Source organism: Ceratotherium simum, chromosome 5 (assembly GCF_057802395.1).
Source record: "Ceratotherium simum simum isolate JZ-2026a chromosome 5, ASM5780239v1, whole genome shotgun sequence".
In the NCBI taxonomy this organism is placed as follows: domain Eukaryota; kingdom Metazoa; phylum Chordata; class Mammalia; order Perissodactyla; family Rhinocerotidae; genus Ceratotherium; species Ceratotherium simum.
In genome coordinates this window covers 10,393,000-10,419,434 of record NC_141904.1, presented here as the reverse complement: position 1 = coordinate 10,419,434, position 26,435 = coordinate 10,393,000, and the positions used below count along the sequence as shown (strand labels likewise).

Here is a 26,435-nt window from a genome sequence, read left to right as displayed (position 1 = left end):
CCAGATCTAGAAAACTAATCACTAGACTTTGCTTCACTGAGGTCATTCTAAATTAGAAGTTACACAAACATCATGAATGATTTAGCCCTAAAACATTGCAATTTTATTTTGATATATCATTGTGGTACAGAGTTAGTAGTGGGGAAAATCCTCTATGCAAGCATACCACTGCAGCTCTCTTTACCAGGGACCCTTGGGAGAAACAAGCCCTAATGCCCCAAGGCAATGATTTCAAAGTATGGGCCCCTGGAAGGTCCTGAGACCTATCCAAGAAGATCGCCAAGGTCAAAACCATTTTCAGAATAATATGAAAATGTTACTTCAATTTTTCATTCTTATTCTGTCATCTGTGTACAGTGGAATTTTCCAGAGGCTGTAGGATGTGTGATGGTACAACTGAATGCAGAAGCATATGTGAGAATCCAGCCATCTTCTATCACATCTCATATTAAAGAGATTTGCAAAAATGTAAAACAATGTCACTCTTCTCAGTAGATTATTTTGGTTTGGAAATAAATTTATTCTTCACAAAAATATGTTACTTTACACATAAACAGTTTATGATAGTTATTTTAAATAAATCAATAGAAATACGTTTAAAATTTTTTAAGTTCTAATATGGTAAATAGTGATAGACATAACACACACAAACAAAAACTCCTTGGGGTCTTTCCTAATTTGGAAGAGTTCTAAAGCAGTTGTGACACCAAAAACCTTGAGAACCATTGTCCTGAGGCATTTGTTGTACATAATGAATGAACTTATGTTCTATGCATCAAGAATGATATTAACCAAGCATCATCTTTGAGAGAAATGAGAAAATAGTCCTTCAAATAATTTTCTGTAGAGCTTAAATCTCTTGTCAGATTCCTGTTGAGAAAATCTCCCAAGATCTTAATATCTTTTGTAATAACAGCTGATTCTTTCGGCATACAGAGGATTTCTGATTCTTCTGATCAGCATACAGTTGATTCTTTTGGATTAGAGGATTTCTAATAACTCTTAAATGAGGAAAATTATTCTTTTCACATTAACTGCACTCGCACATTTCTGGAATCACATTTCTGTCACTAGTACTTGTATTTGTTTAAGTCCTTTTTTGGCATGTAAGTGTTTTGTGGACAGAAATTCGTTTCGTCGATATATAGATGCATAATAAAAACATTGGCAATAACACATCCTTTCCTTGACTTCAAACATGGCTGAATCGTATTCCAGAATAATCTACTTCCTCTTTTGCTTAAAAAAGAGAAGTATAGTCTTTAGCAGTCACTGAGAATATAAAAAGATAATCAGAAGATCATGGGTTTGGCATTGAGAAAAGAAAAATAAATAAGATATGTAAAGATTGGAAAGGGAGACACTTGAGAATAAATCCGGGGGTGGGAGGGATGTTTTTCAGACCCTGTATTTGGGAACTTACAGGCTGAGTTCTGCTGGCACTTTATCTAGTGCTTTAAAAATTTTCCCAAAGGTACAAACAATAAGAATATTCTAAATTTAACACTAGCTTAGAACATAAACATTTAACAAAGACCCAATTTTCTCACCAATGGGGTTTAATGAGCCATGGTGCAGTTGAATGGGGAATCTTTGCAGTCTGCCCAATATCTGAGTGAAGATGACTCACCCTGTTGTACAAGCATCCTCCAATCAGGGTTATTACTTAAGCATTTTGCCATTTTAAAAATGAACATGTTAGGCAAGGATTTGCCTACAAATTATGAAATAAATTCAGAGAAAAGCTCAGTAGAGCCATAAAGCAACCAAGAAAGTTTGGATGGGTCACCAAGAAATAAACACTTGGAGGTAAAAATATCACTGTGACCCATTAAATGCAACAATAGTAAGGAAAGAGACAATTGTGTTAGTCATGATCATGGTACATATAAAGTAAGTGGGCTTCACAAACAAATTTTTCTCTTGCTCCAAAAAATATGAAACAAGCAGATGTCTTATACCATCATTTCCCAACCTGTGGATCAAGACCCTAAGGGACAATACAGAAGGTTTCAAATTAGAGGGTGAATATTTCTACTTTCTAAGTAGATTAGCACAGCGCTAAGGGTGAACAACAGTAATATTGAGAAGAGTCAACACTGGGCCTATGTGAGAGAAAAGGGAAAAAGACAAGAGGAGAGGAGTCATACCATGAATCCACCCATTCCCATCATCACTGAATAATGCTCCCCCAAACATGTCCATGCACTAATGCCTGGGAGCTGTGAATATATTACCTTACATGGCAAAAGGGACTTTTCAGATGTAATTAAGGTTACGTTAAAACAGGGAGATTACATAGAATTATTTGGATGGGTCCATCCTAATCACATGAGCCCTTAAAAGCAGAGAAATTTCTTTGCCTGGAGTCAGAGAGATGCAGTTCAAGAGAAGACAGAGGAGAGAACTCAAAAAGGGAAGTCAGCAAGATTCCAAGTGTGAGAAGGATTCCCCACACTGTTGCTGATTCTGAGATGTAGAGGCTCACTTGCAAGGGCCAGAGAGAGAGCTCTAGGAGCCAGGGGTGTCCCCAGCTTTCAGCCAGCAAGGAAACAGGGACTTCAGTTCTACAACTTCAAGGAACTGGATTCTGCCAACAACCTGAATGAGCCTGGAAGCAGATTCTTCCTAGAGCTTGCCCATAAGAGCCCAGCCAGTCAACACCTTGATTTTGGCCTTGTGATACCCGGAGTAGAGAACCCATTAGAGCCAACCTGGACTATTGACCTATAGCACTGTGAGATAATGAATTTGTGTTGTCTTAAGCTGCAGTGTTTGTGGTAATTTGTTATGGCAGCCCTTGCAAACAAATACACTCTGTTCCCCTCTCTACAAAATTGTGGGCAGGCTAAGTCCCCAGGCATTTGAGTTTTCGACACACTAGTTACTGAGTAGGGATGTAGCTAGAATGACCCCTCATAAGCACAGTCCTCCTGGAACCTACCCTACCACTGGCAGAAAAGAAGTCACTTACACAAATCCATCTTTTAGATCATGCTTAGTAAGGTAAGACCTGGACCAATGAGAAGGTTGTGAGTTTGTGAATGTGTGTGCCTGTGGGCCTCTCTGTGCTGATTAATTATCCATGTGTGTCAACCTTGGTGTGATCGTCACATACAAGGGATCACTCATTTACTCAGAAAGTATTATTTTATAGCTTATCAAATCACTTTACTTTCCATTCAGCGTTTACTCCCTCCAGGCTGCACTGCTGAGCACAGTCACTATGAAGAATTGGTGCTGAGGCGGGAATAACAAAGTCCAAACCAGGATGGAAGGTTAGAAGAACCAGGCAAGCCAAGTCTGAGGAGAGCAAGCCAAAGTCATAAAGCGGCTCTCGTGATCAAAGCAAGCAGTGGTCATTTTAATTTTTCTTCTTTGAGCTCATTTTGTATTTTATAAATTTTCTACAATAAGCAGGCATTATTTTTAGAATCAGAAAGGACAAAAAGCCATTTTAGAAACTGGCAAAACTTGATGAGGAGGTAAAGCACGGAACTTAGAGTCTCTTCCCATGGCCCAGGATGCTGTATGTGAGGACCCCTCCCCACCCCTCCTCAAGACTTCCTCCCTGGGCTTCCAGACTGCTGAGCCCTCTGTGCGACACGGCACCATGCACCCTTCCTGTCTCTCTCAGTGCTCTCCTCCTTCGTGTTGGGGAGACTGGTTTCTCCTAGCATCCCTTCAATCCCTCTAGCCTCTCTTTCTCTCTCTCCTTTGAAAACCCAGCCCTTTAACAAAGGTGCTGCCCAGGAATACCTCCTCAGTTCCCTTCACGCTCTACCAGCTCTCCCTGGGCAATCTCATCCACACCCAGTAATCTCACTCTCCAGCCCATCCCTTCCTCCCCCTCAGCTACAGACTCCCATATCCAGCCACTGCCAAGACCACTCCACCTGGAGTTCTTCTCCTAGGACAAATACTGATTAAGCACCAACTGTGTGCCTGGCACCGGGTATGGATGTTCTGCTGATTCTCCTCCCCTAACAAGTCCCAGCAACCTGCTCTTGCTCTTGAATTACCCGTTTCAGAGACTGGCACCATCACCAACCCAGAAGCTTTTTGTTTGTGTAAAAAAATGCTGTGATTTACCTTGTTTATGGAAAAATCTCTGGCTTTATAGGAGATAATATCAAGAGGCAAGCCACACTTTGCAGTTCAATAGTTTACAAGGTCAGTCAAGGAAAGAAAAAGAAACCAGTTCCAGAGGTGCTATGTTACCCTAGATACTACAGCATGAACTAGCTTTGTCATATCTGAAATTTTAGCCCTCTATGGTAATCTTTTTCAGACTGGAAAATAATATAAGAATGCAGAAGTTCAGTTGCAGATAAGTGCATTTTCTTATGTGAAAGCAGCATTTTAACAAACAAACCCCCAAGAAATGTCCGGCAAACATTTCAACTTTTCTTTGAATTGGTCGTCTTGGATAAAAAGTGGGTCATCACTGGTATAGGTTGCTCATCTATGTATTTGTCAATGCCTTTGATAGTTTCTGCCAAGCAGTAGGCAATTAATTCTGTTGAGTGAATGAGAGAAGGAATGAATGACACTTGAAGCTCATGCACCACGTGGCTAACTCCTTGGGTCAGACCAGCTCCTGCCTCTCTTGTATTGTCCCATGGTGATCAGTTACTTCTTTGCCCACTCCCTGCCCTGAGAGCACTTGTCGTAAAAAGCTGTCTCCATTTCAGTTCAAAATAATAAATTGAATAACACAACGTCTTTTATCTGTAGTACCCAGGTGAAAGGTCAGTCCATGCCCTTTTTTGGCTGTGTTCTAGAAGGAGGGAAGCTGCTTTTCAAGGAATCCTAACCCAAAGGACCTCTGCGAGGTTTTGTAGAGCAAGAAGACCCACCCCCAGCTGCTGCGAGTGGGTGCCCTTCCGGCTCCCCCAGGCATCTCACCTCTACGGAGGCACTCACTTTCAGGGTTGTGCGAGTACTGACTCTGCACTTCCATGCCCCTGAGAGTGAGTGTCACCTTCAGTTTGGCTCTCCAGTTTCCCCACTGCCCCATAGTTTTGACCTCAGTCAGCCAAGCTGATCCCTCAAGGAGCCAGACAGCCTCCCACCCAAGGAAATACTCTTTAAAAAATTTCCAAATCCAATTTGCCACAATGTGCAACATATTCTTTAACACATAAATGGAATGTGTGGGCCAGACACTGACTTTCAAAACTTCTGTCCTGCAGGTCTGTCTTTGAACGTTGCTGTGAATGAACGGCTTTCATTTAAACAGAGCTATTCGGTTCCCCAAAGCAGTGAGCCAGAGAGGTCTGTCAGCCACAGCTGTTTCCCAGCTGTTCACAGAGCTGTTGAATTGCTTCAAACAGTTTTTCAGTGTGTTCTTGAAATCCCATCTTCAGAACACCTGGAATCTTGTTTCTTCCACTTTCAATACCCTCAAGCAAAGTCATCCATCCCTCGGTATTCACAGGGGTATTTGTTCCCGGACCCCCGCGGATATCAAAATCCATGTATGCTCAAGTCCCTTATGTAAAATGGTGTAGTAGTATTTGCATATAACCTATGCACATCCTCCTGTACACTTTAAACCATCTCCAGATTACTTACAATACCTAACACGATGTAAATGTTATGTAAGGAATTGTTATACCGTATTGTTTAGGGAATAACGAGAAGAAAAAAAGCCTGTACACGTTCAGTACAGACGCAACCATCGTAGGCCTTTCCCTCTGAGGTTGCTTGAGTTTGCAGATGCAGAACCCCTGGGTACAGAGGGCTCACTGCATTTGTATGGTAAGTTTTCATCTATTATCTTTTCCAATTCTGTTCTGTGGAGCTGACTTTCCATAACCGGGCTTCCAATTTCTGAAGCGAGACCTTTGTGCTAAGACTTTGCTATTCACAACTCTGTCCTAGAGTAGAGATAATGGTTGGAAACTTGACTCTGATGTCAAACTAACCTGGGTTCAGATCCCAGCTGTGATGTGAATGAGCCTGGCGATCTTGAGCCACTTACTTAACCTCACCAAGCTTTCAGTAAGCTTCCTCAGCAAAACGGAGATAAAAATATTCCCTCCCTCATAGATTTCTGGAGAATGATTAAGTGGAATAAATTACATAAAGTGTCTGGCACATTGTAGCTCAATTAATGGTGGTTACCACGACCGTTATTATTCATGTCATCAAAACCGTCAGAGGGTTTGTCTGTTATGAAAAGGAATGACACCTTCTCCCTGTGTCTTTCCCCTTTGACACTCAAAAGTGACTTCAAGAGAGAAGAATAGGTATTATCAAGCAGAAAAGTGATGAAAACTCTTCTCTGCTTCCCTCCCTTTCTCAAAAATTACCCCTTGAATTTCTGCATTTGGAAAAACACCTAATTCCTATGCAGTGTGCATTCACTTTCTCTTCCTGAGTCTCAGGGTCCCCACCTAAAAATGAGGTTGAGCGAGGTTGTCTTTAAGGTCCTTCCAAAGCTAAAATTCTACAGCTCTCAGACCTAAATTCCAAACTAGAGGCTCCAGATGTGGAGTGGGCATATTTTGCTAATTCTGCAGCTGGAGCCTGGGTGCAGGAGTGGGATCAGGGGTTGCAGAGCAGCAAGTGCAGAAGAGTGTCAAGGGCAAAGGATCGTGAGTTTGACTCTTCCCTGCCTGAGTGAGGAGAGAGCTGTCAGGGTGTGCGCCCTCACCTTGATCCTGACCCCCAGGATTATCAAGCCGGGACACCTCCCAAAGGGTGTCTGAATCTAGGGAGATCTTGCTAATGTTGAGCAGCCATGTCTTCTGTGGCCCTGGATGGCAATGAAAAACCCCTACTCATAGGGGCATCTCTTACAGGGGAGAAACATGGCTAGTGGTTCCTCCAACTGACATGTCATCTTCTTCAATCAGGCAAAATATTGTCTTGAAGTGAAGGAGGTTTTAAGCCTTCCCAGAACCCTCTCCCCACCAGAGTGGTACAAGGGTCCATGGGGCCCTTCCTCTGTGCTTACAAAGCTGCCTGGACTACTCCTGTCTTATCTTTTAAACTTGCTGCCAGTTGTCATATCTATATCCCCCTTTAGAGTGGAGCTTTGTGAGGGCAGGATTGGTGTCTGGTTTATCACTCCCTCCCTCAGTCACTCCTACGGCGCCTAGTTTATAGCAGGCACTGAATCAATGTTTGCTAAATGAAATCAATAATAAAATGAGAACTTGACTATTGGGTTTCATTTAGTGTTAAGCATGATTGGAACATCATTGTTCTATTTTGAGAAATGGCAGGGGTATAGGACAGAGAACACTGGGCATGCTTTGTCTCCCAGCTCTGTCACTCATGAGTTTCGTAAACTTAAATAAACCATTTAAGTATTTAGAACATCAGTTTCTTAGGGTAGAGACAATAAACTGGCTGCAGTGATGATCAAGTTAAATGATGCATGTGTACACGCTTAGTTAATGCTTGTTATCACTGGATGACATACACTCTAGGTAAGAAAATTCAGATGGAGATTTTAATTTGCTGTCATTTGGTGACTTTGGGTTGCTTCTAAATATTGACTCAAGTGCACCATTACTTTGACGGGTAGAATAAGAATGTTACTGATATTAGAGCTGGCTGCAAGTTAGCTAAAGTCAATACCATACTTTGATCACATAGATGTAGTGTCTTGCAAGAACACAGTCTAGTCATCCAAGGAAACAGAACTCCTGGCCTTTGTATCAATCTTTCATTGACTTACTGTGAAATCTCGAGAAAATCCAAAAATTTCTCTGCACTTCAATTATTTCACTTAAGAAATGGATCCTCTCTACCACAGAAAACTGTGTGAAAATAACTGAAATACTGTGTGAGGAAGCTAGTTGAGTTCTTTGAAAGAGATACACAATATAATTCCAAGCTGTTATTTTTATTTCTGAGTAAATTTGCTCAAGAACAGAATCTGAGTTGATATGATGGTGTTTTATAGATCTAGGTTTATGTAGAGGCTTTTAAACTGATGCTACCCCAGTGTGCTTAACATGGAATTGGATAGACACAGAAAATGCATTTGAGTACTGTTAAATGACACTGTGTGCAGGTTAGAAACACAGATTGCATAGTGGAAATGGCTGGTCTGTCTGAGTCTCTAGAAGCCTGCTGCCTTCAGTGAGAAGTATGCTGGTCTAATATCCTCTGACTTCCTCCAGAGGGTAATTTTTTCCCCCTGGAATTCAATGAAAGTATACAAAAAGACCCTGAATATTCCCTCACTGCTTCCCCTCTCCCACAGCAAGACTAATACAATACTTCTCTACCAAATATTAGATACTAAAAGTGGAGCCACCCAAGTTTCTCTACAGATGACCGGGCAAATGATTCAGGGACATGAAGCTTATACTGTATGTGAGCATTTTTTTTTTCAGAATATGGGCATAAAACCATCTTGATCCATTCCTATGTTGCTTAGCAGATATTAAATGAATGTTATCTTTGTTCTCTAAGCCTACACTGGTACTGAAGGGACTGCTTTGTAAATTACATCTTATTTTTTTTTGTACAAATAGAAAGTTATTCATTTTTCTCTTGAATTCCTGGGTAGAATGTAGATAATAACAGTGATGAGAAACCACAAACTTAGTGTTGTCTTAAACCCTGAAATGCAGAGGCAGAATGGGCTAGAGGTGAAAAGGAACAATATATATGACTTTAAAAAGAAGGCATGATCCAAACCAAAGAAATGAATGAAGACCACAATTAAATATCGAAAAACAACAGTGAAGAGATTGTGTAATCAAAAGGACTGAAGGAAAACAAAACTGAAAAATGAAAACCTTCTGATGATGACAATGTTAGTAACCATTTTTCCCATGTTAAAAAAAAAAATTGAAATTCTAACCAGAGAGTTCAATGACAAATGAAAAAATATGAGAGACAGCCCAATTAAGTCACTCTTACTGGAGAGGCTTTTCTCCAAAAATAACAGTTCTGCTTTTAATTATAGGTTCTTGGGTCTGTTAATCAGCCATCTTCCTCAAGGCTAAGCTTGGTGCAAATAACAGAGACGGATTCAGCAAAATGCCTTGTTTAATTAAAAAGAATTTAATTAAAAATATTTTTATACACATGACCAATCACCATTATTTATGCAGATGTTCCCTCATGCTTCTTTGGAAAGGCGTTTTTTCTTTCTTTTCCTCCTTTTTTTAATATGCTGCTCTTCTGCAAGAACTACTGTGAAATGAGAAGCACTATGACTGGTAGTTAATACCTATTGTCATCAAAACAGCAGTACAGCTCACACATCACCCATGCAGCCGTAACCATAGTAACCATAGTAACCATAGTAACCATAGTAACCATAGTAACCCCAAGTAGAAAGGGTCTTTGGGTTATCAACACGATCAAAGGTAAGAGAGTTCATGTGCCTCTGGAATAGTTACACTGCAGCAAACTTGAAAGGATAAAGGTAGCTTCATCCCCTATTACCTACATGTTAAATGAAAATAGTGACTTGCAAGTATGGTGTATAAAAACACCTTTCATTTTGGAAGACTCTTATTTCCTCAAAGTGTTAATAATAGAAAAGATGAAAACTCAGTGCTACACATTTGTCTAGTGCTTCATCCGATTATGCTAAGGAGACAATAATAATCATTGTGCCAAGTTGGAGCATTTGGCACAGGGAAAACCCCACCATTGGGCACCCTGCAGGATGAGCAGCCATATTTTGTGTCTGTGCCCTCAGAGGATGGCTATGGTCAATGGTGACTGTAGACACCTTAGGTGAGAGAGGCGATAGTTGGTGACTCAGGGTGTGGACTGGCAGTCAAATTACAAAGAAAAGGAGAAGTAGAATTAGAGAAGTAGAATTGGTTTGGAAAAGCAGTGAAGTACCAACCCAAACACAGATCTGAATTTGGCTTTATAACTTGTGGTGTGGAGGGATGGGTGAGCAGGGAACAAAAGGCTAGAGCGCCCATGCTCAATTATTCTATCAGAGGAACTATGATCTGTATAATCCAAAACAGAGGCTGGGATACAAGCCTTTATACTACATTTTGTAATGCCTGATATGACTACAGGAGCAGCATCTGGAAGCATGGGGAAATGACTCTAAATTTTAAATATTTAAAAGTACAGCAGATATTACAAAAGGTAGACAATCCACATGAGGATAAATATAATTTGACTATTTTTTCTTTTTAATCTCTTTACATTTGGGATTTACCGTGGAAGGGGGTGGACAAGTAATGAAATATCATGAAAAAACAATTATTTCACAGTGGCTACTTAAAAAAAGAATGGATATCTGGCAATTTTATGTTCAATTATAAACAAATAAGAATGTTAGGATACTGTTATCTAAAAAGCCAATGAAATGCCTTAGAAGAGCTCATTGTTAGTAAAAACTTATTTAATAACACTTAGCAATTTACAAATAATTTTCTATACAGAATTTCATTAGATCTTACAACAATTCTGTGAAGAAATCAAAGGTACTTTCTGTTTTGTTTTGTTTTCTTTTTACAGTACCTATTTTAAGGACATGGAAATTGAGGTTCAGAGAAGTTAAAGCACTAAAATGCGGTGCTCTGTTCACACAGGTCGCTAATCTTGCCTAAAGGAACAGACACTTTCAACAGTCACTGGAAGGTCCTATCCTGACCTCATTATTAGATAACTCTCCTACCATCACATGCGTATTTTATCTTTAGTGGCAATTCTTCTTGGGATGGAAAGTGTATGATCCATAACTGTGATCCTATGATCCTAACTGTGATCCTTTTATGCGGAGACTTTCCCAGGAGCTCTCTTAGATGCTTTAACCCTACAAACAAGCGCTGGTGACACATTCCCCAGTACCCTAGCTCACACCTCCCCTTGAGACCAATTCGCCCCAGAATTAGAGCGACACTTAGCTGTGATTTTAGGCAGCACATGCTGGGAGAGCTGGGTAATGGAGACTACCAGGAGCCAGCGGGGCTGGTGGCACCTCAGGAGGGAGGCCACTCCTCTGAGAGATGGAAGTCTCAGAGGTCTCCTCGCAGCGCTTTCTATACTTCCGCAGTCTCCTGGGAACTAGGACTCGTGCAGTTCACATTCTCTGAGGAGGGAACACATATGGTGGGAGCTTATCTTGATTACAATTATGCTAAAAAGTAAGTTGTGAAGTTGTGTCATCCTTGAAATTACATACATGTCCTACAAGTGCATGAACTGACATTTACCTCAGCCTTAAACATTAGCTCTGAGCCTGCTTCACTCTCTATAATGCACCATGTTTACTTAGAAATGTAAGTATTTCACTCGTCAATTCTTACATTCATCAGGTGTCTGGACCAGCATCATTAGCATCAACTGGACACTTGCTAAAATTGCAGTTTTGGACCCCACCCTGGACCTACTGAATCATAATCTCTGGATGTGGAGCCCAGTCATCTGAATTTTAAACTCTCCAAGTGAGTTTTATGTACACTCCAGTTGGAGAACCACTGATGTAGAACAGGAAGTGACCTCAGCAATCACCTAATTCCTCTAGGAATCTACAAAGAAACTAAGCCTAGAAAGGTTATGTGGCCGAATTTGTCCTGTGAGTTAGTAGCAGGAACTGAACTAGTCCTCAGAGCCCCCAACTCCCAATAATAAAAATCGCATGGTGCTATGACACTTGTGGTTGGGCTCGAATTAGCAAAGCAGAGACTCTGACTTGTATCTATGTTCCTCTTGGCTTCTAATTTCAATAAATGAATTATCACCCATGCATTTAATTTAGGTTCCAGACAGGATAATGCCAGAGTGAATTTTCTAAATTCAATTAACATGAGCCAATAGTCTCCTTATGAAAACCAATATCCAGTGCTGAGGGCATCATCAAGCACTTGGGATTCTCAGCACACTTCAGCTGCTGGAGCCAGGCAAGAAGTGTGACTTACATGTAATACGCGAAGTCATTGAATTTTTTTTTTTTTTAACTTCATGGCATGCACAATATCATATTGAGTTTGAAGATTTTCCTTTAAGATCTTCTCATTACACTTATTCACATTACAGTGATTCACAATTCACATTACAGTGATTTACTGATATGATATAAAAAATGATTGGTTAATTTTCCCACTTCTACGAAAGTTTTCAATTAAATGCGTAAGTATAATCACATTGTACATACTCTTTGTTTATTTGTTTGCTTGGTTTTAATAGTCTTTTTTTATTTTCCTTTTCAGCATGTCTCCCTTTTCCCCATCTCTTCCTTTCCCAAACTCATACCTTCCCTCCTCCCAAGTAACCCAACTTTACCATCTAGTATTTATCCCACAATAGTCTTTCTATACTAAACTTCTCTTTATAATAATCACATACACACACATTTGTAACAGATGTTAAATCAGAAGTTTAACCTGAGGAACAAAGAAAAAATAACATTTTCCACAATGAGACGCACAATTTTAAAGTACTTATCCAAAAACTGGTTACATGACTCCCTTAACCTCTTACCTACATTAAGAAAGTGCAAGGGCCTCTAGACTCTAACCTAGCAGTTAAGATATGTGAAGGGGCTTCTTTTGCTACTTGTGAGTTGTGAATCTCACACTCCCATATCGGAGGGCTGGGAGTGTTTGACCCTCATCTCAAGCCTATGGAAAGGGACTTCGTCTAGACCATCAGACAGCTTAAGATGTGACCCCCGGAGTTTGAGAACACAGTGGAATATTGTTTGACTTACCTGAGAAATCTAACGGGATGTGGGTATCCAGCTTCTCTAATGGTGGCTTATTATCAATCAAATAAAAAATTTCCTTACCTCATCTCTGCCCGCATCTCGTAGGAGTCAGGAACCACATTTAGCAAGGGGTAGATGAGGCACACGAGAGAGAGGACCCCAACCACACCTGCTCTCCTAAAGGCAGGCCGCGTGCCTTCAACAGGTTGAGAGCTGGGGCAAAGTCTTAAATTCAGCTGAAAACTTGCAATATTACATGAGATTGGACATGTTCACTGCTGAATTGAGACTCCCATTGCAACGTAAAGACCAAAGGTTTTTATCGAGTAGGTGGGAAAGGAGTAGCCCCACTGAACACTTTTAAGGGGGCAGTGGGGAAAAAAAAAGCAGTTTCTATGGTTATACAGCGTGAGGCCTGCTTTATACATATACATATACACAAACACAGGCATAGGGGTTAGTTTTCTATACATAAATACATGAGGGTGACTGTTGTTTTAAAAAGTTTGAATCAGATTTTATATGTACTTTTCTGCATCTTGCTTTACGTAGTCAACAATGCCTCCTGGAAAACTCTCGAGTCAGCTGGACGAGCACTAATTTACCTTCTTAATAGCTACATGATTTTGTGTAGATGCTCTACAATCTAACCAACAATTCCCTGATTGATAGGATTCACTTTGCTTGTTTTTTTTCCCTCCACTTAAAAAAATGTTGCAATAAACATCCTTGTCCACATATGGTTACTTTTACTTGCATGGAACAGCCTCTCAAGAGTCAGATCACTGGGTCAGAAGGGGCTAAGTATCTTGAATTCTAATAGCTGTTGCCACATTGCTTTCCAAAAGTCTGTTAATGTTTTAAATTTCTGCTAGAAATGTGTTGAGTCCACTTTTCCTGCCTCCCTGCCAGCAATGACTATTATCTGGTGTTATAATTGTTGCCATTCTTCTGGGGGTAAAATGATATGCTGTTACTTTATGTTACATTTATATGACTTCTGGCGAGTTGGAACAACTTTTGACGTTTGTGGCCAAAGTGGATTTGCTCTTTGATAAATTGCCTCTTCATAGTCTTTGTCTGTGTTTCTGTTATTTATCACCAGATTATCATTTTAAACTGTTCTTAGTATATCAGAGATAGTAATACTCTGTACTCTATATATAAATGTTTTTTCCCCAATGTGTTGTCTGTTTATTGACTTTGTTTATGGTATCTTTTCTCATTTATAAATTTTTGTTATGTAGTCAAATATGTCTGTTCTTTGCTTATAGATTCTGGGTTTCTCTTCTTTGTTAAGAGGAATTTCCCTATCTGTAATCTACAGATATAGATTTACAGATTTTCTTGCAGGAGTTCTTCTATTTTTTTCATTTGCATTTTAATTCTTCTAAATACATTTTTTGTAAATGGTTAGATAAGTGTCCAATTTTATCATCTTCTAAATGGATAGCCAGTCAATTGTACAAGTACCATTTGTTAAATAAACCATCCTTTTCCCACTGAATTGAAATACCACCTCTGTCAAATTCTCATTTATACTGGGATCTGTTTCTGGATCCTCTATTCTTTTCTACTAGTATCTCTATTCCTAGGCCAATACCATACTGATTTGATTATAACAGCTTTGTAGTAAGTTCTTATATCTGGTTAGGCAGTTCTCTTCATGCTTTTATTCTACTTTATAAACCTTAAGATAATTTTATCCAGTTCCAATTTTTAAAGTGTTAGGTTTTCATGGGAATTGCATTAAATTTTTATATTAGTTTGGGGAAAAGTGGCATCTTTATCATAGCATTCTTCCCATCATGAAGACAGTGAGCCAGCATAGGCTACTGGCTTCCTCCCCAAAATCAATTTTAGAGAAAGTATACAGAGAAAAACGCATTTGAAACTAACAAGCGATGATACCAACAAAATCCATGAGAAATGCCAGAGAGAGGGAAGGCTGTTTTGGGGTTGCTGCTTGTGGAAGGGAAGTGAGGGAGGTGGGAAGCCTGCAGCAGCCTCCAGCAAAGAGCAGCTAGACACAGCACTGAAAACACAGATTAGAAAAAACCATTTTGGCTCCGCCCTTTTGGCTCGCTTTCATTTCCACGGAGTAATCACTGCTCAGCTCCTTGCCGCATAAAGCATACACAACTGGCTAGACGCTAGGACAGGTGTTCATGGGGGTACTATCAGGGCAGTGAAAAGATCTCCTGGGGTAAGGAGTTGATGAGAACCTTGGGCATTCTATTTCCCTACAAATCCTGGGGCTGGTGGATTACCAATGTTCTTTCTCCCTAAGGGTCTAAACTCTGACCCGAGCAATTGGTTAATGCAAGTTTCTCAATCTTGGCACTACTGACATCTTGGGCCAGATAATTATCTGTTGTGGAGAGCAGGTCTTGACTGCACCAACCTCTTCTGTAATTTATCTACTTAATTGTTTGCTTGGAAAATCTACTCCCCCCTTCCCATCACCTAGATCCACAGATTCCTACATCCCAAACCTTTGGGGAGGACTCATAGCTTTCGAGTCTGCATCTAAAGACATCTCTGAAACTGGTGTCTGGGTATCATGCTACTCATGGTAGAAATAGCTTAGTACTTGTTACTTCTGTGGGAACTGCACAGAGCTCAACGCTTTACCAGCACTAGTCGCATAAAGGCGTCTATCTGGTTTTAGCAAAATCAGGCAGATTGGAGTGGGTAATAAAGGGCAAGGAAGCCAAGTTCAGGTCACCACTTTCCCAGAACCCACTGCAGACCTTCAAAAATTTTTTAGAGTGATTATAATGTTGTTTTGACATGACTGTCTTAGGGCCAAATCATTTACCTCTAAACCTTTTTTGCTCTTTTGTAAAATAAGGGTGTTAGATTAAATGATTCCTAAAGTCTCTTTCTGCAAAAATATGCTACACTTTTATTATTTTAAATCATTCCTTATATTATCTAAAAGCAATGTGCAGACATTATCTGGTCCTTAGTTGAATAGAGCAGCTATAAGATATGTTACGAGACAATCTGAGAAATTTAAATCTAACTATATATTTGATAACATAAAAATTATATTAGTTTTCTATTGTTGCTGTAACAAATTATCAGTGGCTTAAAGCAAGACAAATGTATTATCTCATATTATGTAGGTCAGAAGTCCGACATCAGTCTCTCTGGGACAAATCGAGGTGTCAAAGGGCTGTGTTCCTTTCTGGAGGCTCTAAGAGAGAATCAGTTTCCTTGTACTTTCCCGCTTCTAGAGGTTGCCCACACTGCTTGATTCACAGCCCCTTTCTGCCATCTTCAAAGCAGCAAAATTGTATCTCTTTGTGTCTTTCTTCTATAGTCACATCTTCCCTTGATCACAGCCAGGAAAGGTTCTCCAGCTTTTAGGGACTCATGTGATAAAATTGGGCCCACCCGGACAACCCAGGGTAATATCTACACTGCAAGGTCCCTAACTTAATTATATCTGCAAATCTCTTTTTGCAATGGAAAGTAACATATTCATAGGTTCTGCAGATTAGGACATGGACTTCTTTGGAGGACCATTCTTTTGCCTACCACAAAAATTATTGTTAATAATCTAGGTGTGATGATGGCAGTGGGGTTATGTTTAAAACCATGTGTTTAAAATGGAAATTTGTTTATAGCTGCTTCATTTGACCAAGGATCCAGATAAGATCTGCACATGCCTTTTAGATGATATGAGTGGTTTAAAATAATTGTATAGAATATTTTTGCTGCGAGAATAATTCTACTAATAATTTGGAAGAAATGATAAAATTAGAATCACCATTTTGTCAATTTTAATGAAACTAGTAGGTTCAGACAATAAGTATCAATGGATGAAACCGTTACATGAAAGTTTCGTGGAGAAATTCACAAGGAGGGATCAGGCTGTCACCACTTGAAACCAACTGATTACACTTAGCATCACTAAAAGTCTACACTCAGAGAATTCATATGTAACTTCTGATATGATGCAGCATAATCTACACAGCATCCCCTCTACAGTATTCTTGCAAAAACAGGTGAACCTGAATCTAATCAAGACTTTTTGAACTTTCACTTATGGAAGTATGAGGATACAGGAACTTAAATGATATCACAAGGAAGCAAACAGACAAATCTATAAAGTGGGACATCCTATAGGGCTGACCCAATTTCTTCAACAAGTCACTAGCATAAAAAGCAAAGATGGTGAGAGAGCACTGCTCTGAACTAAAAAGAGAATGCAGAGATATAACAAGTAAATGTTCCACGTGGACCTTGTATGGGTTCTGATTAAAGAAAAAAGGCAAAAATCAGAGAAATTTGAATGTGGAACGGGTATTAGATGATACCAATGGATTACGAAAAATTTTGCAGGTTTGATAATGGTTTTATGGTTATGTAAGAACAATGTCCGTAATTATAGTGATGTGTACTAAAATACATGGGGATAAAATGGCAATGTCTGACATTTGCTTTGACATAGTACTATCTTCCACCTATGAAAATAAATATAAAAGTGTATTTGTGTTTTATCCAAAACAAAATTACCATATTACATATATTACACTCCCAACTCTGACCCAGAAACTCACAAACAAATGTAGTTGGTCAAGGGAGCCTTCCACTCAGCAAGCGTAGATTCATGGAAACCCATTACCACCACCGGGAAAGCAGGCCAACACGTGCCTGTCTCACTGCTGATGGTAAAATAGCGGCCTCATCTTAGTACAGCATAAAAATAACAATAATAAGATAACAATAAAAAATATATCATCTTATTTAACCCTTACAAAGAACTTGTAAAATAAGTCTTACTAACCTCAGTTTATAGATGGATCAGCCAAGGCGCAAAAGGGTCGGATAGAACGGCGATTGAAACACAGGCCTATCCCACGCCATAGACAGCGTTCCTAACCAATATTCAATGATGTTTCTATGTACTCAATAAATATTTACTAGGCACTGTGCAAACTCAACGGGCCTTTCGTATTTTGAGGCATCTGTAGATGCCTTCTTAGATCCAGTCATTAAATATTATTTAATGTGGATGATGATAAAGATAAATAAATGGATCCTATTAAGCACTATGCACATTTTGACTTGTTTGGATAATTGAACTAATAATTTACATAAACTAGATTTATAAACTCTAAACTTAATGAAAAGAATTATGGACTGTCTTTTCCCAACTGGCTACACAGGTAGTCTCTATTTACTCCTTTTAGATAAATATTTATTTCTGATATTGAGTCTACCCAATTTAGGGACATTAAATGAGTCAACATACTTTGAAGCAGGGCTAACATAATATAAATGTCAAGTTTCTTGGATTTCTGACAAGCTATATAAAATACAACAGTAATGGGCATTAGAAAAAAACAACTCGGAGATTGTCAAGCTTTAAGAGCTTGTTATTTATGTTCCACTGAGGACAAGAACACAAGTGAGACATTTGGACAGGAGTTTATTTAATCTGCCTCTCTCAAATCAAATGTTACAGTATTTAGAGTTTTGAATGGCACATACATGATGTTTAAATCATACAGATGTTTACTCTCTTTTCTCTTTGCTTCTAAAGCCTGGGTGTAAACTAGTTTATGGGTTATTATGTGTTGGAGCAGGAAAATAGACTGCAAAAAGAGACTTCAGAAAAAAACTTCAGACACATTAGTTCAATCCTGTAAAAATAAAGTGCCTGTATTTCACCAAATGCCATAATCTGTGCATGGCATTGTAACTGTGCTTAATTCCTCTACTCAATTTTAAATTGTTGTGGCATTTCTATTAAGGATCATATTTTTGTGTGGAATCTAAAAAAGTCAAACTCAGAAATAGAGAATAGGAATACTGGTTGCCAGGGGCTAGAAGTGGGGAAAATGGGGGATGTTGGTCAAAGGGCACAAACTTCCAGCTATAAGATGAATAAGTTCTGGGGATCTAAGACACAGGATGGTGAACATAGTTAACAATACTGTATTATATACTTGAATGTTGTTAGAGTAGATATCTATCACCACACACAAAAAATGGCAATTATGTGAGGGGTTAGAGGTGCTAACTAACCTTTATATGGTAATCATTTCGCAATATATAAGAGTGTCAAATCACCACATTGTACACCTTAAACATATACACATTATATGTCAATAATGTCTCAATAAAGCTCGGAAAATGGATCATATTTTTTGGCTTATAACAGTTCCACATCTATACTGCTCTATAGCAGAGCCATCCAATAAAAATATAATGAAAGCCACATATGCATTTCTAAATTTTCTAGTAACCACATTAAAAAAGTAAAAATAAATGGGTAAAATTAATTTTAATGGTATATTTTATTTACTTCAATGTTAAATGAATATTATCATTTCAAAATATAATCAATATAAAAACTATTAATGAGATATTTTACTTTTTTCATATTAAGTCTGAAATCTAGGGTGTATTTTATACTTAGAGCCCATCAATTTGGACTAGCCTCATTTCAAGTAGCCACATGTGGCTCACAGCCACCGTACTGGACAGAGCAACTCTCGAGTAAGCTCTATCTGAGATTACCTAAATCAGGACAACCTGTATTAATTTTCTTGCGAGAAAATAGGACAAGTCTATGAAGTAATAATTATTTTCTAGTTTTAAATACTGGACTGATGCTTCTGGAGTTCAAAATAGTGCAGCTGTATTTGAGTCTCAATGCAGCTGCATCATGTAAAATGAAGACATTTTAACCCAAATAGGAAACAGGGAAATTGATGAAGTGAGCAAATGCACAGCCCACATGTGCTTGAATGAGTGGCTTCCTGGAGACCTTGGAGGAAATGTCGGTCCTGTAAATACCAGGATGAGGTTCTGGCATCTTCTGGGTGATTAATACTTAATGTAACACGCTGAGTTCTTCCTTTTCCTAAAGGAAGCTCCTATTTTGGACATCTTCCAACCTAAAAAAAACCCACACTATTATAGCTGCTTCTGCAAGTCTACAATCTTTGGCTTGGCATTGTCTGGAAAGTGTCAGGCCACTGACTACCCAGTGAACAGGGAGAAAGAAATATTGGCTGCATGGTCAGACAAGAAGAAAGGCACGTATTTTTGTTTTTGTTGAATATATCTTTTTCAGAGGACAGAAACTAATATTGCCACCCAGCTATGTCCTGGGAGGTCCTCTCTCATCCTGAGTCACTGTCCCTCCCGCAGCCATGAGACTCCTTATCTCCGAGGGTGATCTGGGATACTCGACAGCTTCACATTTCATATTTAAGAAGAGATCCCCTTTCAAGCTCCACACTTTGCTCAAGAAGTTCTGTCCACAACTTTATTAATTCATTAATTTAACAAGTATTTATTGAAAACCTGCTGTTGTAGATACTAGAAATATAAGAGTGAAAAGATAGGGGAAAAGACAAAAAAAGCTCCTTCCTCATAGGGGTCAAAGAAATAAGGAAATGAATAAATAGCAGATCAATAGTAATTAGTGCTGTGCAGGAATGTAAGATAAGGAACGAGGATAGAAGCAACATGATTTGGGGGTGACTGTAGGGGGGGAAGGGGGTGAAATTTTTGATAGGCTGGTTAGGGAAGGTCTTATTGAAGTGACATTTGAGCAAAGACTGAAGACAGCAAGGAGGGAGAAACAACAAATGCAAATGCCCCGAGGCAGCAACAAGACTAGTGTGTTCAAGGAACAGCACATGGGTACGCTGGGATTCCCAAGTGTTTTTACATATCTTAAAGACCTCTCTCTTTATCTCACCCACCCCACCAAAGAGACATTTCAGACTTATTAATAAAAATCATTACCTTGGATAGTCTAAACTTATCAAACTGTGACCTCAGTCAATGATGAAAGAGATAGGAGGATAGTAGGAGGATAGTATGAGGTCAGAGGGCTCCCTACTGGGGTTTGGCCATTTGTAAAATGAGGGATATTAACTAAAGCATCTACTTCCAGTTGTTGAAGTTTTTACTCTATTGCCATTTTGCTGATCCTCGCTCTCTTCTCCCCCATCCTCCTACTTTCCCTGTCTAAACACACCTGAAGATGAGCTGGCCCATTGATTAAGCCCTCTAAGTACTTCTCTCTTCCCCTCTCCTGTCATTTACCAGGCATGGTCTCTTTGAGGGCTCTGCCTTTAGTTACCTGCTCTCTGGTAAGCGCTGCTGATGACCCTTACATCATCAGCAAGATCTTCGTCAGTGAGGAAAGGAGGATATTAAATCAATCAAATAATAGTCAAATCATCCTAACTGGAGGTAAACTTAAAATTGGCCAAGGAGAAACTGAAACATGCAGGAAGAATTAGATTTAAGTCTAAATAGGCATCTATAAAAGGAAATATGAATAGTTAATAACACCTAGCTAAGATTTAGCTAAGGCTAAATGGGAAAGAATTAATTTAAAGAAGGCCAAGAAAAATCAGACCTAGAGAGCATAGGTTCTCTTTCATAAATTAGTGAGTCACAATAATTTAGGCAATAAATGAATAATTGTGGGGTAGGATTAACTAGGTGTCTTAAGGTTGTTGAAGATCTTCAATTGCACCAATTTAGCAGAGAGTAGGTTCAGTGTGTTTTAATACAACAATTAGCTCCCAGCAAAAGAAGGGATCTTGAGGACTCCTGTTCATGTGTGGGTTTCCGCTATGTGAGATCTTCTCTAACATTTGCTGAGTTGGGCTCAGAACCCCAGACTGTCTGGGGAGGGATCTTTGGGTTGACTTTTAACTTTCTTTAAAACAAAAGCTTGTTTTAAAATAAAAATCAATCTCACAGAGATAAGAATCATGGAATGTTAGAGCTGGAAAAGGTTCTAGTCGAAACTTTTCATTTTACAGATGAAAAGTCAGTTTCTTCATGTGTAAAATGAAGAGGTTGGAAGAGATAAGATCGAATAGCTTCCACTTCCAAGAAGCTATAAAGTCTAGAAAGGCTAAGTGGTACCCAAAGTTGCCAGACTTGGAAAGTGAACTTGGTTCCCAGGATTCTCTTTATGGCTATAAGTCAATTCTGTACTTTAAAAAATTTGGTCAGCTCAGTTGTCTGACACAATGCAGATAAATAACCATCTTACTGAGTTGAATTTTTTTTTTTTCTATTTCAATCAGTTTTCCTGTGTCATGTAAACATAACCTCGCAGATATCACCAGCCACAGAAGGAGCAAAGCATGAACACAACACAATTGTGCTTGAAGCTGACTGAATCACTCAATAGAACGCCACTAACTCGGCCTTTAGCACTAGGACCAGGAAACAATGGATACAATGCCTTTCAACATGTAGATTTGTGCAAAGCTGACCTGAAATAGACCCGACCATGAAAAGCAAAATGCCCGTATATGACAGAAGAGAACAACTCTAACTAACTAGAATCACCGATGGATTGAAAATATTTTATCTTGAGTTCATGCTTCCTGTGGCTGCCAAGGGATTTCTGCATTTCACTGGGGCTGTGAGAGTGTAGCATGAAATGTTCCAGCAATGACTTAGTGTCCAGGTCATCTCCTACCCCAGAGATGGAGCAGTCTATCCCTGTACACCACTCTGGGGCTCTCATCCTCTAATCTACACCACGGGTTCTAAATCTGAGAACTACTTTCATTTCATCCTCTTCCAGGAAATAGGTCAACATAATACATTAAGAAATTCTTCCCCCCACCCCCTGCCATACTATAAGCAAAGCAAAACAGATAAAAAACTGGGAAAAATATTTCTAACTTATATTATAGACAAAGTGTTAATATCCCTAATATATTAAGGGCTTCTAAAACTTGAAAAATAAAAGACCAACAACCATACTGGAAAAAAGGGCATCATATAAACAGTTGGTTTTCAGAAAAAATGCATACGTCCCCTAAACATATGAACAAATGTTCAGCCTTACTCATCATAAGAGAAGTACAAAGTCAAATGACAGGGAGATATGAATCCTCACCTATTATGTGGGTAGAAATCCAAAAGTGACAGAATTCTGCATTGGCATGGCTGTGAAGAACAGGTACTGCCCTATATTGCTGGTGTGAATGCAAAATTGTATAAACTTCATAGAGAGGAATTTGGCATCTAGGAAAATTACAAATGCATTTACCCTTTAACCTGTTTCTAGAAATCCATCCCAAAGAAACACTGGCAAAATGGGAAGAGCTATTAATTTCAAAGTTATTAATGGCAACATCATTCATAATTACAAAAGACAAGAAAGAACCCAAATGTGCATCAGCAGATGACTGGTTGAATAAACTGTGGAGTACTGTGCAGCTATAAAAGAGGATGAGACAGCCCTTTATATATTGCCATGGAGTACTCTCCAAAACATTGCTAATTAAAGAAGAGTAAGGTTGTGCTCGCTTCGGTAGCACACATACTAAAGAAGAGTGAGGTGAAGAGCCATGCGTGTAGCAGCGTATAGTAGAGTGTGGGCCTGTTTATGTATTTCCTGAGATTTGGTTGGGTGAACTAAAAACCAACCAAAACGGTTGGAAAATTAGGGTAGAGGGGACAGAGATAGAAGCGAGATTTCTCTTGTTTTGTTCTATGGTTTTCATTTTGGAATTCTGTAGATATTTAATCTAATTTTAAAACAAAAATTAAAAGCAAAATGAAACAAATGAACATGTTTGTGTATTGACTTTGGCTTAACCACACAGAGGAATTATTTCAAATTCTCTTAAATTAACTGTTCATTCCTAGTGGGGATATATCAAAAGGTTAAAAGAACCACAATGAAATCTTAAGCAGTTTTCAATAATCATATTTTTAGTAATAATATGTATATTATAATTTTGAAAATATGTATTTTAAGTAAGAAATTATATTAATGTGATAGGAAGAAGAAAGCAGGAAGAAGAAAAATGAAAATGCAAATAAAAATTCAAGGAAGTTAAGTAAAATTTCTATAATTCTAAATTTGAACTTGTGATGAATTTGTGATATTATTTCTCCTTCGAAACAAACAAAAATATCTAGAAACAATGACCAGTCCAGTAGCAATGAAAGCCCCTAGTGCCCAAATTTTGGTCTCTAAATAAATTTCCCCTCTTAGAAAGAACCAAGGCTTCTTGGAGAAATGGTTGGTTCCAAGTCAGGGTACAGGAAACCAACAAGATAAGGTTGGAACATTGAGTCCTGCGCCAAAACAAGAAACCTACGAAAGACAAATGGAGTCATGACAAAAAGATACAGTGGAAACTTGAAGAGGATCCCAGTTGTCAAAGATGGAATATTTTGATCATCAAAAAGAATAATGACAGCAATAGATTGAAACATATCAACTATGTTAAAATCCATGTTAAATCCATAAAAAAAAAAGCATCACCTTGGTCATATATAGAGGATGCTAGGGAAACAACCAATTATTTCAAAAACTAGTAAATAAAGGGAAAGAATCAATCACTTATCCTGCTTTTTTTGTTCAAATGATATCACAAGGTATTCAAATAGTTGATCTAGAAAACTTCTTCTTTAGAGGAGAGTACCAGCTAATAAAGCCAAAAAAAGGATAGAATTAACCTACCACTAGTTTGTAACCCCTAATAAATATCGGTCTAAGCAGTAACCATCAATGGGTACTAAAGCCATTAGCTAAAACTGGGAATTCTAAAATGTAGAGCTTCTCAAACTTTAATGAGAATATGAATCACTTGAGGATATTGTTCAATTCTAGAATCTGATTCAGTAGGTCTGGAGTTGTCTGAGATTCTGCATTTATAACAAGCTACCACATGGTGCCTATACTGCTGGTCAGAGGGCCATTCTAAGAGAGAGAAAAGCAGCCCCAGACATTTCGGAGCTGGCCTGGTGCTATCAGCTGGGCCTTGGTGTTCTCCTGTTGAAAGTAAACAATTTCACAGAACAACATCAGACAAGGTCACTCTGTGACCATGATGAATCAAGACCAAAACAAGACTACTACATAATCACATATAAACACAAATAATGAACACTGTCCAAACCACAAAATTGACTAAACATCCTCTTATTATGGCTAAGTGGTCGCTGCTTCTTTACTAATTGTAGCTTTAGGCTCAATTCAGTCTTCCTTCCTGCTAGATAATAGTTACTCACTAAAATGCCCAATCACTCCTGCTTCTTGACAGCATCTAATCCAGAGCAAAGCCCCAATTTCTTAAACTCTCCCTAAAGTCACCAAACATAAGCCCAAGTCCTACAATAAGTCCTTTCTAACACCCTCTGAGAGGTCCCATGGTTCCTCTGGTGAGCAGGCTCTCTCATTACAACATGTAATAAACACATCTTGTTCACCTACAAGTGTGTTCTGGTGGTCTTTGTTGGAGCAGGAATTCAATAGTGTGATGGACCAGGCTGACTAACTGAGTCACTAACCACTATGTGCTTCCTGGTGTGATGCTATAGAGACTCACAGCGCCACTGATAAAGTAATCTTGCCAAAAAAGATCAACCTGAATCTGATTAAGCCTCTAGATTCAACCATCAGTTTACAAGAAATACGGAGGATAGAGGAACATTTTAAAAGGACCCATATTCAATTAAACTACAAGAAAAATTGCCTCTTTCTTTTTCCAACAAAGAAATGACAAGAAAAACAGAAGATGGAGAGGGAACATATAGATCTAAAGAGACTCAATAGTCATATCAGTCAATTGCAATGTGTAGCCCTTATTTGGGTCTTAATTTGTACAAACTAATAATGATAACAATAATGACAAAAAGACAATTGGGGATATTTAAAGAGACTATCTCTTTGATAATATTAAAGATTGCTTATTAATATTTTAGGTTTCATAATGGCAATGGTAATTTTTCAAAATATTTAAAAATAAAATGATATGATGTCAGGAATTTGCTTTAACACAATCCAGTCATGGTGAGAGGGAGTGTAGGGGGTATAGATAAAAACATTGGCAATATTTGATAATTGCTGAAGGGCATATGACAATTCTTTTCACTATTCTGCCTATTTTTAATATGTTTGAAAAGTTCCATAGAAAACAATTTTTTAAAATATTTTTTACCATTTAATTCAATAGATCATTTTTGAAAAAAGACAAGTTGAATGGGGGAAAATTAAGGACTATAGCTCAAAATGGCTACATAGTCTAGAGAAATAAACAACAATAAATTTTAAAGAGTCTTTCCCACTACTAAGATTGCTTTCAGATTCATTTTTTGAGAGCTATGAGAATATTCACCTGTTTCTTTCCTTTCTTTTTTTTTGTGATCATTGAAAGATACGTCACCGGAAATGAAGAGGAATAGGAATTATTATTATGTAGACCCAGGTGATGGTCTTTAGAGAACGATTCTATTTAAATATTTGATTCTTAAAAAGAAGAAAACGTATTATTTGAGCAATTACCTGGATCTGTAGCAGACATCAGTGAACCAAAAAACAAACAGTCAGTGAAATGAAAGTCTCCATTTTTCAACTGGCCAGCATGTACCATAGCCTTCACAAAGCCATACATAATTAACCTGTTGAAGAGAAAAATAAGATTGTGAAACGTCAAGTTGAATCCTGCGTAAACCCAAGTTATCATTGCTAACATTCTAATGTGCTTCCTGAATAAGCATCATGCACAAATTACCACCATTCTGCCAGTTCATGGCCATGGTAGCTCTCAGTACACTGTTTAAATCTCTGGCCTATGAAAGACACTTTTAGCAAATATCACAACTAATTCGCCTAGCAAAAGGTAACAGAACATTTTACAGTATATTTCAATGACAACAAGATAAGTCTCAAGGATATAAAAAATAACCTGTCAAATGTGGCACAGCAAATCATGCTCACAAATACAGCTGCTGGGTTGACATCTGTAAATGGATT

At 38.5% G+C, this 26,435-nt stretch overlaps 1 protein-coding gene across 1 annotated transcript in view; it reads right to left on the bottom strand.

Annotated features, from left to right (window-relative positions):
• Nucleotides 1-26,435, bottom strand: part of SLC9A9 (solute carrier family 9 member A9) — a 539,379-nt gene that overhangs the window by 372,336 nt on the left and 140,608 nt on the right. Inside the window, exon 5 of the mRNA XM_004419282.3 lies at nucleotides 25,965-26,080. Within this exon, the coding sequence (XP_004419339.2) occupies nucleotides 25,965-26,080 (116 nt within the window). The remainder of the gene's footprint in view (nucleotides 1-25,964; nucleotides 26,081-26,435) is intronic.